Source organism: Tripterygium wilfordii, chromosome 15 (assembly GCF_013401445.1).
Source record: "Tripterygium wilfordii isolate XIE 37 chromosome 15, ASM1340144v1, whole genome shotgun sequence".
In the NCBI taxonomy this organism is placed as follows: domain Eukaryota; kingdom Viridiplantae; phylum Streptophyta; class Magnoliopsida; order Celastrales; family Celastraceae; genus Tripterygium; species Tripterygium wilfordii.
In genome coordinates this window covers 3,085,294-3,098,709 of record NC_052246.1, presented here as the reverse complement: position 1 = coordinate 3,098,709, position 13,416 = coordinate 3,085,294, and the positions used below count along the sequence as shown (strand labels likewise).

General features: G+C 37.8%; 2 protein-coding genes across 2 annotated transcripts; both read right to left on the bottom strand.

The window, feature by feature from the left end:
- Positions 1-28: 28 nt before the first annotated feature.
- LOC120015945 (bidirectional sugar transporter SWEET4-like) lies at positions 29-1,981 on the bottom strand. The gene is made up of 5 exons (XM_038868473.1): positions 1,939-1,981; positions 1,606-1,642; positions 929-1,310; positions 476-595; positions 29-215 (listed from the first exon to the last, which is right to left on the bottom strand). The coding sequence occupies exons 1-5, from the start codon at positions 1,979-1,981 to the stop codon at positions 30-32; spliced, it is 768 nt and encodes a 255-aa protein (XP_038724401.1). The 3' UTR covers position 29.
- Positions 1,982-10,551: 8,570 nt separating this feature from the next.
- LOC120016037 (beta-amylase 1, chloroplastic-like) lies at positions 10,552-13,272 on the bottom strand. The gene is made up of 4 exons (XM_038868607.1): positions 12,626-13,272; positions 11,905-12,115; positions 11,704-11,820; positions 10,552-11,580 (listed from the first exon to the last, which is right to left on the bottom strand). The coding sequence occupies exons 1-4, from the start codon at positions 13,165-13,167 to the stop codon at positions 10,789-10,791; spliced, it is 1,662 nt and encodes a 553-aa protein (XP_038724535.1). The 5' UTR covers positions 13,168-13,272; the 3' UTR covers positions 10,552-10,788.
- Between the last annotated feature and the right edge of the window lie 144 nt (positions 13,273-13,416).

Below are 13,416 nucleotides of genomic sequence, written 5' to 3'. Positions count from 1 at the left end.
TGGAGCCCATTCCAGACGAGGCCCAATTTTCAGTGAAGGACACCATTGCCATTAAGCCCATTAATTGCAGTCTTGGAGTCTTCCGTAAGCACTTCAGACAGGCCCACCAGGGCCTTCCCTTTCCGCTCTGCCAATATCTTCTGCGTGTTCTTGTAGTAAGTGGCATAAAGTAGCAGTTGGGCCAGTGCAAATAATGATCCAAGCCCATTAGGTAACTGAAACAAAATAAAGAAAAATAAGTTACGGCCCAGTTTATAGGGGAGTGATTTTCAGCAGCCCATGGGCTTTGAAATCTTTTTAATTCAGCTCTGATGCACAATTTTGTCACAATTTTATGTCTGTCCACATGCGTGTATATATATATATATACATATGTGCCTAGGTGTATATATACACACACATTGCATTGCATGTAAGGGGATCATCCACCCATTAAAAAATATATATACATACACACAGAGAGGGAGAGAATTACCAATATGAAGAAGTCATAGCGTATTAACCCATAAGCACTCCAGAAAACACCATTAAGCAGACTAACAAAAGAGAGGATAAAAGGCATGTACTCCACACTTTTTGTCGTTATCACCAATTTCTGCAATTATCACATAAACATGCCTAATTAACAAAACCCTTGCTTTACGAAAAACAAAATATAATAAAAGATAAAAATAAAAATAAAATCTTAATCGTATATAGAAGTCAAAATAAAAGGCCAAAGATCCTTAGCCACAATTACTTAAGAAATTCTAATTTGTCAGGTTATTCGGTTCTTGGACCGACCCATTATACCCATTCAAACTATATAGTATAAAAATAAATCAATACCCCACACATATTATTTACACGCACAAAACGTACCTACCAATAAACAATTTGCATGGAATAGTTAGAGAGGGAGTTGGAGATAATATAGTGAGTGACCAACCATGACTGTCAATGGTGAAGCATACATAAGGATGTTGAAACAAATGGCCACAATCCCAACAACCATGGTGCGTCTGTTTGTTAAATGTGCAAAATGCAGAACCAGAAATGTCAAGAGAGCAACAAAGATGAGCTCCACAGCAACAATACCCAATACCCTTAGCCTCTGTCTATGCTTTTGTGAGTAGATCAAGAAGAGGACTATATAGAACATCTCGATGGCAATGCCTGTGCCATTTGTGGTCACGACTAGAGTGCTATGTGGGTGCACCATTGGTAGACCATATAACACCCACACCATGCAATTCACTAGGCATGCTAGGTATGGTGCTGCTGAATATTGCTCCACTGAACCCTTTTTCCATATTCTGTAAAAAGTTGGCCTGGACCAAAAAAAAATAATGGCATTAAAATTTAATTTGGGATTTTTTTAAAAAAAACAAAGATAAAAGTTGCAAAATTTAAACCAATTTTGTGGGTCTTTTGGGTATTTTTTGTATATAATGATTAATGGGTTTTTAAGCCTTTTTTTTTTCTTCTAGAAAAGACTATATATGCTTGTTTAATACAAAGTGATAAAGGATTTTATGAGAGAATAATGATAGATAGACAACCTATATATGGGTGCATGTCTATGGAGGTTGTATGTATATGTTTATATGAATCAATCAAGCTTACATTGGTGACAAAAACAGGCAGACAGAGATTACATTTCCTGCAAAACACAACAGCTAGCATATCAGATAAAATAAAAACAAAACTCATACATGCAAACATGAAAAAGATCAGGACCTCAATTGATTCATAATATAGAAAGAAAAACAAGAAACACATTATAATTTATATATACCTTTTTGTGATGAATTTCTCTACAGAACAAACAAATTTATTACAAAAGAACCCACACAAAAAAAAAACACTGTTTCATTGGTTAATTTACATATATAGAAACTTTGGAGATCAAAAAACAAATAAGTAAATAAATCATTTTTTCTTTATGTTTTGACCCACCTATGATACCAACTACATTTCTTGCAGCATCTTGACTAACCATGGCTGAAAATTTTGGAGAGAAGAGAATGAAACAAGCACTAGAAAGAAGAAGAAGAAGAATGAAGCAGCTTACACGGAAGAAAGATTTTAATAAATTTTGTAAATCGTAGTCATTCTGAAGTAGTGTGTATTTATTTATATAGGAGGAGGAGGTTCGGTGTGGGCCTGTCCTATATGGGCCCATAAAGCCATGGGTGGTTGGTCACATGATTGACATGTAAATAGGGTCATCAAACCTGAAGACACCTGGAATCTGGAAGAGATATAGAGGCACGGTGTTCAAGGTCTCTACCAAAGGCAAAGCCAAAAATCACCTGCCTTTGCCTTACCCATTACTCATCTGGCAATGCTAGTTGACTTTCTTCTCCCTTATCCGAAATTTTCAAATGGGTTTTAGTCCCCATTTGTTTCTGTGTCAGGGACAAACCCAATACCCTCTCAAAAAAATTTTATTAAAAAAAACCCTCAAAACATTTAACACTTCATTAATGCTTCACCAAGGCCATTATTGGAATTTCAGGACTTGCAGTGTCATTTCCACGTTGGATTCTGAGTCTTTCTGCGTTTCCAGTTGAGGGTAATGTTGGAATTCCAATGCTGACATTCCCGATGGCTTTCAAACTTTCAGTTCCAGCTTATCCAAATCCATATGGGTTTGATCCTTTCTTGTCTGATCAGGCATCGATGGGGAGAGCAGTTTACTGCCCAATAATTAACTCTCCCACACTAGCAAGGGTAGTTTAGGAATTTCCTAATCTTAACGTTTAGGAAAATAACCTCCATTTTAAGGGCAACATCGATATATTTACAATCAATTTGGAACATAGCGTCTGTTGGAGAAGTTTGTGACATTCTATACTAATGAGGTATTTGATTGGTATTTAGAAGATGGGATGAGGGTGAGAATCACATAGACACATATTTTGTTTTTGGTCGATTTGGAATGGTGGAATCTCAAACTTATTCTACCTCTCTATTCTTTCTTGTAGCTCATCAAAATAAATAGTGAGAATGGTTATTCTTCACAAAGGATAATCAATTTTAATATAAAAAAACATTATTTTATCCTTATTTTAATAATATCTTTATTTCATTAAAAAGAAAAGATAATATGAAAATTATATAATTAAAATTCTCACATTCATACTCACTATTTTTCATATCAAATATAGGCATGCTCACCCACATCATTGTCACACTCACCTTATGCTCATCTCACACTCACACACTCATTCAATTATGAAACAAATGTCCCGTAAGTGCATTGGTGTGTTAACTATTTGTCTGATGGTCTAGTTGGTGAATATCTCTAGGGTCAAATCGTATGAATTTGGGAGGTTCTGAGTTCGATTCTCACTAAGAGAAATACTCTTATGGCCACACGCTAAGCGTTGGCCCAACTTATCATGTCATCATGTGGGAAATTTCTGTGCGCTCGAGCCTGACAGTTCTTGTTTAGTCTCATATTGGATGCCCAAAGGGTAAAATACTATGATGTCGTTCTCGATTATCAAAAAAAAATTGGTATGAGGTTTTTTTAACCAAATTGGAACATGATTAGGTGGATCATGTAAGATTTGTGAATTGAGTGGATGCATTACATATAGTATCACATTTCTTTTTCTATGAGAGATTAATTAATTGGGTCCATTTTTTTGTTACAAAATATTTATATAAATTTACAGCACATATATTATGTAAGGCCATATATAGGTGTTTTTACCATTTTTTACTAAAATGACTATATACACCATGATTTAGGTAGGATATATATGGATAAATCTCGGATTTCCTTGACCTGTTTTTTTTATTAAGACTACCAAAAGAAATTCACAGGGCGAATTGTTCACAGAATTCGGTTTCAAATGATCTGTCAATTTTGTTTTTATTTTATTTATGACTAAGAATATGTCTTTCTTATATTTGTGAAACTGATCGAATATATTGCATCACTTTGTTTATGTTTCTACAAATATTTTATATAATCTAAAACGATACCATACAAGTTTACTTTTTAAATACCTGATATAAACCTAAATATTTAAGTACGTGGTGTGTGATGTTTCTAAGAACACACATACGTCTGACACATTAAGACTAACAAATTAAGCCTTAAAATTTAGGGTTTAGAGTTTGTCAAATTCAGGGTATATTTAGAAAGAAAAATTTATTTATACCGTACAAAAATAATTTATTTATTTGTTAATTATCATAAATATGGATAATATATTTCAATAACCGCATAAAATCTAAGTGTACTCCACCATAACATGCTAGCTAGCTTTTGTTGTTAAAAGTATTGTTGGTGCCCTATTAATTAATCCATTAGTTATCCACTATTAAACTTAAAAACAAACAGAGACATGAATAGTGGCATTAATAAGCACCACATTTTTTCTAAGAGATTCATACTTGTCAATTGCTAAAGTGACCAAGGCCAACAGCATGATGTGAATTCATGCATGCGGTAGAGAAAATTTTAAAAGTTGAATTCTAAACCCTAAACTAACTACCTTAATCATCCACTCATGAATTAACATCACCATATCCTATATATTAGTGCGACTATACCTCATTCCATCATCAACACATGATATGACGTATCATGATTTTTTTGGTAATCGAGAATTTCTCGACTCAACATGTTCATGAAACAGTTGATCCAACATTAAACTTGTACAATCAATCCAATCCGTTCTACGCTGGTGACGGATAAGACGGTGCCGAAACCTGTGTGGAGAGGACGAGATTGAAGCACACAAATGAGAGTTAACTCCACATAGCCTATCATGTGTCCAAATACAAGGAAATAACGTTGAAACTGCTGGGCATGAGAGTTGAACTTGCAACCACTCTCAATTGTAAAGAATTACCGCAGTCAACTTCATCATCCTAGGCAAACATTTTGTTTGACGTATCAGGATCACTGAATATATAATACATGCATGCCTACCCACCAAAAAGTGGTGTTAGTGTAACAAGCTGGCTTACAACAAACACAACCATGAATTAGTGTTGGTTAAAAGCACCAAATAACTAAAGTTGTTTAAATTAATGTTCATATTTTGTCAACTTCATAGTGTACTTCAATGGGACGTTACACGTCGGACATATAGCACCTCAACATATTCTTTTTAGTATGGAGTTGCATGCGTATATATATAGATTTTATGAATCAAATTCTGATTAAGACAATACATATGCTATAATATTATCATAGCAATTATGTGAACGATAGTTCTGTGGTTGCAATTGCATTCAAATTATTCAATTTGAATTTAGAATCAAAGAAAGAAAATATTCTCCCTGGAAGGGAAGGCCTACAATAATGATAATAACCTAATATGGTGTCGCTGCATCTTCTTTTATTTTCAGGTATTTGGAATAATTATACGTAATCAAAAGATAGTACGTTAACAGACTGGAGGAGGATAGGAGGGCTGAGGGGAGCTTTTTTCATATATATATATATATATAGGACATCTATACAAATTAATTACGCGTCTAATATCCGGTTTCAATTTTTGCCGCTATTGTGAATAACGGTATTCATTTGGCTTTTTGTATTCATTTGGCTTTTTCATTGCCGTTAATGGCAATAGCGGCAATGAATGTCGCTAACGGCGACAGCTCGTATTCACACTCTGCATTCAAACTCGACCAACTGAGCCAATTTCCAACCCATTCCCTGCAAATGGTCGGAGTTGTCAAGAGCCAAAAAAAATGAAGAATCGAACTGGGTTTGTGCTTGTGTTCGGAAGATGAAGCCTCTTCAAACGCTCGATTCTGCTCTTGTTGCCGTCTAGGAGAATCGGCAAAATCGATGGAGGTGATCGACGAAGACTCTTCCTTTCTGATATTATTAAAAAAAAACACCTGTAGAACAATACACACTTCTAGAACCCATGGTGCTCGTGGGGACACCAATCTGTGAAAGTGTATATATATATATACATACACAAACCTAACCCACTCACTTATATGTATATATATTGACAGGGTCAACATTAGAAATTACTCGGAACAAAACTCTAAAAGTGTCTGCCATTGGAGTTGATTGATATTGATATAAAGGTAAAGCAAAGTATTAGTGGTAGTTTAGTTCATCAAATCAGACGGATTGTAGTGAACAACATCCGTCCACGATTAGAGAACGAGAGGGAGAAACCAAACAAATCACTGTTGATGTTAGCAGCATTCATTATCGCTGCCGCTATTCACACTAACGTCATGGTGCCATTTATCTAAAAAATCGAAACCGGATGCTAGGTGCCTAATTAATTTGTATAGGTATGCTATATACGAAAAAAAACTCGCTGAGGGCATATGGTACTTTCATGCTGTGATATTTCTGTTCTTGATGAGATTTAAGATGATCATTATCCTCTTTTTTTGTCGAACATCCAAAGGGCCTATGATAAAGGATTATATATATCTAGGTTCCAAATTCTTCATGCAGGAATTCTGTTCAATACTAAATTGCCAGAGAAAATTTTCAATCACATCATAGAAGACAACCACCATGTATAACACAATGAATCAATCAATGAATAACACAATGAATCGTCAAATCCAAAAAACCAGACACGGGAAAAAACTGAAAACACACGCCCTGCATCTTCAACCCCTCCTTGTAACATTGGATGGAACGATGGACCAGCCCAAGCATGGAGTAGATGTCTCCTAGCTGCATATGCCCGGAAAATGGAGCAAGGGCGTGATCCGCTCCTCTCTTGGCGTCAGGCACCGAAACCGCGAGTTCGAACAGCCTCGTCGAACCGGCCTAGACTGCAGTAAATCGCGGCAAGCACATGGAGGCTCATTGCCAGGTCGAGACTCGGCTCACCATCTTGTGCACACCTCTCAAAGGACTTGGCAGCGCGAATGGCATAGTCGAGTGCCTAGTTCGGACCCTCCCCAGACGCAATGGTGTCTCGGGCGAGCTTGAGGAGGAAGCACCCGAGATCAGGGTTGTCGAGAGACGCTTCAGCAAGGAGGGCCGGGTTAGGGGAGTCCAGCGGTGGCTTCTTTCCGGGACGATTCGCCGACGATGGAGTGGGAGGGATGGCTTGGATCGGGTCATTGGTGGGTCGGGTCGGGTTTGGGTATCTGTTAAGGATATCCGGAGAGGAGGAGCATCAGGAGGTGTCTTGACGGAGACAAGGCCCGGCATGGTTGAAGGTAGAGAACCTAGAGAGAGATCTGCAGGAACTTGAAAAGTTGGTGATTAATGTGCTTAAAGTGTTTGATGAAAGAACTCAGAGAGAGAGGAAGAGAAATTATTACAGTAATGGATGAAGATATTAGATTGATTAATGGAGATTAAAACATGCTAATTAATTTGAACTGACAGGAAGACAGCATGAGATTTAGAGACGAGGAACCAGTGGCAGTGCTGTCATGGTCATGGCAGTGGGGACAATATGGTTATTTGTGGACTTGACTGACTTAAAGTTTTGGGCTTGAAGGATGTAAATGGGCTTGAAAATAAAACCCATTTGCTTTAATCAATAATGGATTAATGGGCATTTTGTTTTTTTAAAAAAAGGTAAGTCTCGACAATTCATCTCACGAAAGTAAAAAATTACATAATAGTGCTACGTTAGTAGACTAAAAAATTCCAAATTCAAGCCTAGAAAAATAGGTATTCGAATTCAAGAACAACAAAAAAAAACGCCGCAATATATCTAGACAAATCTCGAGATGAATTGGACAAAATTGTCTGGGGATGAAATGGTTTGGATTAGGTGTTTGGACTTCCCCTTAATCAAAATTTAAAGTTGAAAAGATTGATATCCACCAAATCTAATAGCTCCATCACTTTACAACTATATATATTTGTGTTGCAGACCACATCTAAAGACAGATGATCAAGAAACCACGATAACTAGAGAAAATCTAGATCCCAACTGATGAAGAAACCCAACAAAAGATGAAAAGATCTTATCCATCACAAAACAAATTTAATAAGGTAGACCTACATCTAGGGAGGAGAAGAAGTGTCGGATCTCTAGAGTAATGGGCAATTGGTGAAGCCTTTTCTTCTCTAATTTAAACAAGTCAATCAAGAGTGTTGAAGAGATGGTGAGTATTTATTTTTGAACAATAAAACCATGGATATGAGAGTTTCGTAATTTGTTTAAAATTATACAGTCTACAATTTAAATATAATGATTTGGAAGATGTGTCACATCACACCACATTTTTATTTTTCTATTTTTAAAATTTATTCAACTTTTTCTAGACTCTAAATAATTACGAGTTCCCAAATACGAAAACCACAATTACTCGTCTATATATAACTTATCATAAGGAGATCTAGCGTAGGTAGATACATATAATATTGGACTCTTCATTTGCCACACACCCAGCTTCACATTATTCATAAGCTCATATATATATAGCAGAGAACTATAAAACGTAGCAGGTCATGGCTCTACTCCAAAGACCTAATTTTCCATTACAGCAAGGTGTACTAAGCCAACCAAAATTCGAACTAATAGTTCAGGCGCCGCCGCAGTCGCCGTCTCATTTCCCTTGCTTTGGGTCATGTTTAGGATTGGCTCCTGGTTTCATATAGTCTTGCATAGTGTCCACTTCAATAAGCCTTCTTATCCTCATTTTGGCAACTGCCTATGATACCAAAACCAAAACCAAAACCAAAGGTGAGTTTCCCTCATAGTTCAACAAGCTGAAGAAAGTATCTCTAAATATATATATATATATATAGCTACCTTATCTCTTGGTGGGTTTGCAAGATTCAAGCCTCCAACTCTGCCTACAATTCATAGAGAACAAATTAAGCTCAAGTTGCATGAAATCTTTATGAGCAAAGTGTAAATGACAATGCATGCATGGAGAGGAATTGCTCACCTGTGGTATCAATAAGGAGCAAGAGAAGAATGAGAACTGCGGTTGTAGTTTTAGTTTGAGGATTCATTTTTGATTGTGTGGTATGTGCTGTCATGTAAGGGAGTGAGCATGTGGATTTATATTGGGTAGAGAGGGGACCAAAGCCATGAAACTATGAGCAGTACTGGCTATTCATGGGTGCTAGGAACATGCATAAAAGGTTTGGAGTAGTGTAATGATGCAACACCAGAAGGTCAACTGCCCTAGTGCCAAATAACTTTCTGTCACCTCAAGATTAGAGGTTCTGCATCTTATCCTCATAAAGCAATTTTAGAGGTAGCAACCAAATGCTTTGTATATATGGCCTCAATGTACCTGTCAAACCATTTTCGATATGAGCTCAATTACGTATCTTGAAAACTGTTTAAGAATTTATTCAACGCGTTTTTTAGGCTCAATAATCAATGGCGACGACCCAAGAAGAGCAAAGTTATGCAAGCTTTTGACCTGAAGCAGACAATATTGATTTGTAGTGTTTGAGCTGGATGTTTCCAACGACAAGAGAACCTTGGTTTGGTTCCACATTTGTCAGTCAGAGGATGTTACAATCAGACACAAATGCGGCAACTCATTTTGCAAGAAAATTATGGCATGCTATTTTGGTTTTGCGACAATTCTTGGATACCAAGACCAACTTGAGCCATTCACTATAATTCTATGCCCTTTCATTCCACTCTTCAGCCTTTGATAGTTCATGAGTGGTATACTGGTATGCACTATTCACTTTCCACTCAACAGAGGAATTGGAAAAATCAGAGAACAAGTGGTTTTGGGAAGGTCATATTAGGTGGACTAGTGGGCAGAAAAACACTTTGGGGAATAGACCAACATTGTTGACCTCGATAACCTAAGTAATATACTAAGTATAGATTAGAATAATACTAAACTATGCTTAGTCAAGCATTAGGTGGACTTAATGATGGTCCTGTCGTAGCTTGGTAAAATTCAATTAATACACTATCAAGAAAATGTGTTTGTATCGGCCACTTTTTTAATCACTTGGATAATAACTTAATTGGTAATTTTTTTTGGGATAAAAAACGTGTGCACTTGAGAGGTTTCGAGTTTCATTTCACTAAGAGCAATATCTTGTGACCACCACTAGGTATTATCTAACTTATCATGTTTTTCTGTGCTCACGGATCTGACAATTCAAATTTAGACCCAATCAAATATCTAAAAAGTAAACTTATACGTTCTCGGTCAATAAAGTGAAGAAAACCTTACCTTCCCAAGATTTTATCAATCTTACTCTAGAAAAGCTTCAATGGCAATTTAACACATCATGTAGCTACTTTGTTTCCATTCACCAATATATATATGTATTTAAAAAAAGTGTCGTGTCTTGTCTAAAGTATTCTTTTTGGCATCAAAAACCAGGCTGTGCTCTTCTAAAAGACTTGATGGAATCCTCATAATAACCATATTGAATGATACAATACCATAAGCCGTTTGTTATGTGGCAATCACTTTGATCTACCTAATGATGCTGTTTAACAGAAGAACCAACATGATTGGAAAGTGTCCTAATAGTGATTTGATAACTAGGATTAGACTAATCATCATTAAAGTAAACCTGACTCGAGAGTAACAAACAGAGATTAATTTGTCATAAGAATTGGTTGTGTTGAGAAAACAAACACAAAGGCTCCATAATCATTTCACATCCTACTAATCAACATGAATTATAACTCCCAAATCAAGCAAATATATTGTATAAACATCAAAAGCTGAAAAGCCAACCACTTTAAAAATCAGGAAGGCAATGTAAAAAACTACACTTTTTTCCTCCTCAAATAAAAAACTTAGAGGTCATCCAATCATGTATTACCATATATACACATCAATGGTGATTGCAACTGCAAGTCTGCAACATTCCCTGCAAGTGAAGCTTAACTAGCAGTACGCAAAAGCTACTCCAACTTTTGCATCTAGAGATGAAGACAATCGCATTTCAGCTCCAGAATCTAATTTGGCTCGAAAAATATTGGCATTTGTCATTTGCCTAATGAAACGAGTAAAGTGAACCCAATTTCGATATTGAAACATGTTCTTGTCCATCCTAACAAAGTTGAATGAAAATGACGGCTTTTTGAGACCATCCGAATAAAACCTAGACATCTTCAGCACCTGCTTAAACGATTCATCATCCAAGTTGGCCGCAGAATTTTCACCTTCCAATGATATGTCGCATATCCTTGCGGCTGATAGAAGCTGTCTGAGGAAACCCTCAGGGCTACTTAATGGACTCATTTGTTTCTCGACCAAGTCTTTCATTTCAAAAGATGAGCAACACAAAGTGAAACCATACCTTCCCAACATGCGAGTAATTGGTAGATACCCATCTCTGGTCGATGTATTGTAGTATCCGGCTGTTAACTCAGATGGATGCGAATTTATGGCATAATGCCAATGAATTCCAGACACTTTCGCTGATGTATTAACCTCAGTGCCCCGAAATATGGCCTCAGCTTCTCTACATATCCTTTCCCCATGTCGCAGAAGCATACCTGAGTACCATTCGAGAAAAAATTTCCCATATGGTGTACTCCAAGATCCATCTTTACTCCTAAAAAATTCAGTGTGTTCAGGATTTTGCATCAAATTGCTGGCACCGATAGGACCGCCATGTCCCCATTCAAGTATCCCAATAGCTCGAGCGCAAGCATTCAAGGATGCTAGCATATACTGTTGAAACAATCATAAGAAACAAAATAAGATAAATAGGGAGACTAATAGGGGGCGGTCTCTTGTAAGCACAGATGATCCATCTATGAGCGTGTTAACAAAGAGTCTAAACTTTCTGTTTACCTTATCGTAGCACTGAAACTCTCCAAGTTCACGAGTGCGCCATGCCCATGTTAGTTTATGGGAAGGGCATGAAGGGTATCGTAGTTCACCAGCAGGACCCATCCCAACTTGGATGCCCTGCAAAATGAACAATTAAAGACCGCTTTTAATATTAACAATGCTAAAGCAAAAACTTCCCTGAACACAACGGCTCTGTCTTACTGTGATGATAACACCAAGCAAAGGTTTAAAAGTATCTCTGAAGTTCCTCATAAAATCTGTGTATGCTTGCAGTGGTGAGCGACCTCGCAGAACAGGAAGGATATCACAAGCTAGAGAAATATATTCCATACTTCTTCTTCCAAATCTGTCAGAATATGCTAAATCTGGAACTTTATCAATCTCTTCAAGCACCCACAGAGGAAGAGGAATCCTTACACATACCAAGCAAGAATCAGGCCCACTGAGTACATAACGGTCTATAAAGAAGTAGTCACAGAATACCTAACAGATTAAGTTTGATGAGGTGAACTGAAGCCAGAATAGTAGCAACTACTGAATGAACCGCTGAAAATTAACAAAGATATCATGCTTGTAAAAAAAAATACAATATAACATTAAGATGACATATCAAGACTATAAAAGCATATTCAGAGGGTTGATATGTTGCAGTAGATATCACAAGGCCCAACACAAAAACCAGAAGCTTGTCGAAATCTACTGCAACATAGCACTCAAGGCGTCACCATAACCTCATAGGGGCTTTGGGACATCGCTACATCTTATGCAGGTTGGGTAGCAAATTGCTCAGAGAATAAACCAACAACAGCCTAGTCGCCCTTGTCTATACTAAAAGTAAAGCCAGAAAACTGCTTGGTGTCTCACCTTAAATAAACTGTATAACTGTATAAGGGAAATTGGTAGATTTCAGAGCTACACATACCAGTGAGGATCTCCCGGTCCAGTGCCACATTGGTGAAACGCCATGACCGCTCGAACCTTCAAACCACACCGCCTCGCCATGGCCACCAGCTCCAAGTATCCTTGCCAATCGTAAACCCTAGGTTGTTCCCTCTCCACCAGGCCCCACCAAACCTCCATCAGCACCCCTTCCACACCCGCAGCGGTTAACGCCTTCAAAGACTGCAACATGGCTCGCTTCCTCCGCACCTGACCCCCAGGACCAACCGTGTCCACGGGCAGCGTCACGAAGACCGGCGATCCCATCCTCCTCCGCTGCTCCGCGGCAAGACCATGCTGCAACTCGTACTGATAAACATCTCCGTTATCCGGTGACACCCAACCACCCGCGCCGGACGGCGTGGTCGAGTTGAGCCGTGAAGAGATGACGAGTCGCCGAGGTTGGGGAGATCGGCGGGAATGAGCTAAAGCAAAAGGAGCTAGGCGACTCGGACGATTCGACTCGGTACGAATGCAACAAAAGGAGACTGAGAAGCCAGGTGTCGATGGAGAAGCGATCGCCATTGAAAGAACTTGAGCTTTTTACGGTGACGTTTACAAGCATTTGTTGCAGATACCAGAAAAAAAAATTTGAAGTACGATGAAGAGGAAATTACCATCAAGAAGGGTGGTTTATCAAAGGCCAATTATTTTTTGATTAATTGCATCGATGAGACAGCGGATAATTTTGCAATTTGCATATCAACATGAAGAAAACCGACAAACAACTGGGAATACCTCCACGTGGAAATTTATGTGAACGTACATTTTAAG

What these genes read in the sequence shown, in the direction of transcription:
- LOC120015945 (XM_038868473.1), bottom strand. Translation starts at nt 1,981, where the DNA reads ATGGTTAGTCAAGATGCTGCAAGAAATGTAGTTGGTATCATAG. An exon ending in TGCCTGTTTTTGTCACCAAT is followed by an intron (nt 1,311 to 1,605) that starts GTAAGCTTGATT and finishes TTTTTGGTCCAG; the next exon opens with GCCAACTTTTTACAGAATAT. An exon ending in GCTATGACTTCTTCATATTG is followed by an intron (nt 216 to 475) that starts GTAATTCTCTCC and finishes ATTTTGTTTCAG; the next exon opens with TTACCTAATGGGCTTGGATC.
- LOC120016037 (XM_038868607.1), bottom strand. Translation starts at nt 13,167, where the DNA reads ATGGCGATCGCTTCTCCATCGACACCTGGCTTCTCAGTCTCCTTTTGT. An exon ending in GGACCGGGAGATCCTCACTG is followed by an intron (nt 12,116 to 12,625) that starts GTATGTGTAGCT and finishes GGTATGTGTAAG; the next exon opens with GATTCCTCTTCCTCTGTGGG. An exon ending in TGCTTGGTGTTATCATCACA is followed by an intron (nt 11,821 to 11,904) that starts GTAAGACAGAGC and finishes TTCATTTTGCAG; the next exon opens with GGCATCCAAGTTGGGATGGG.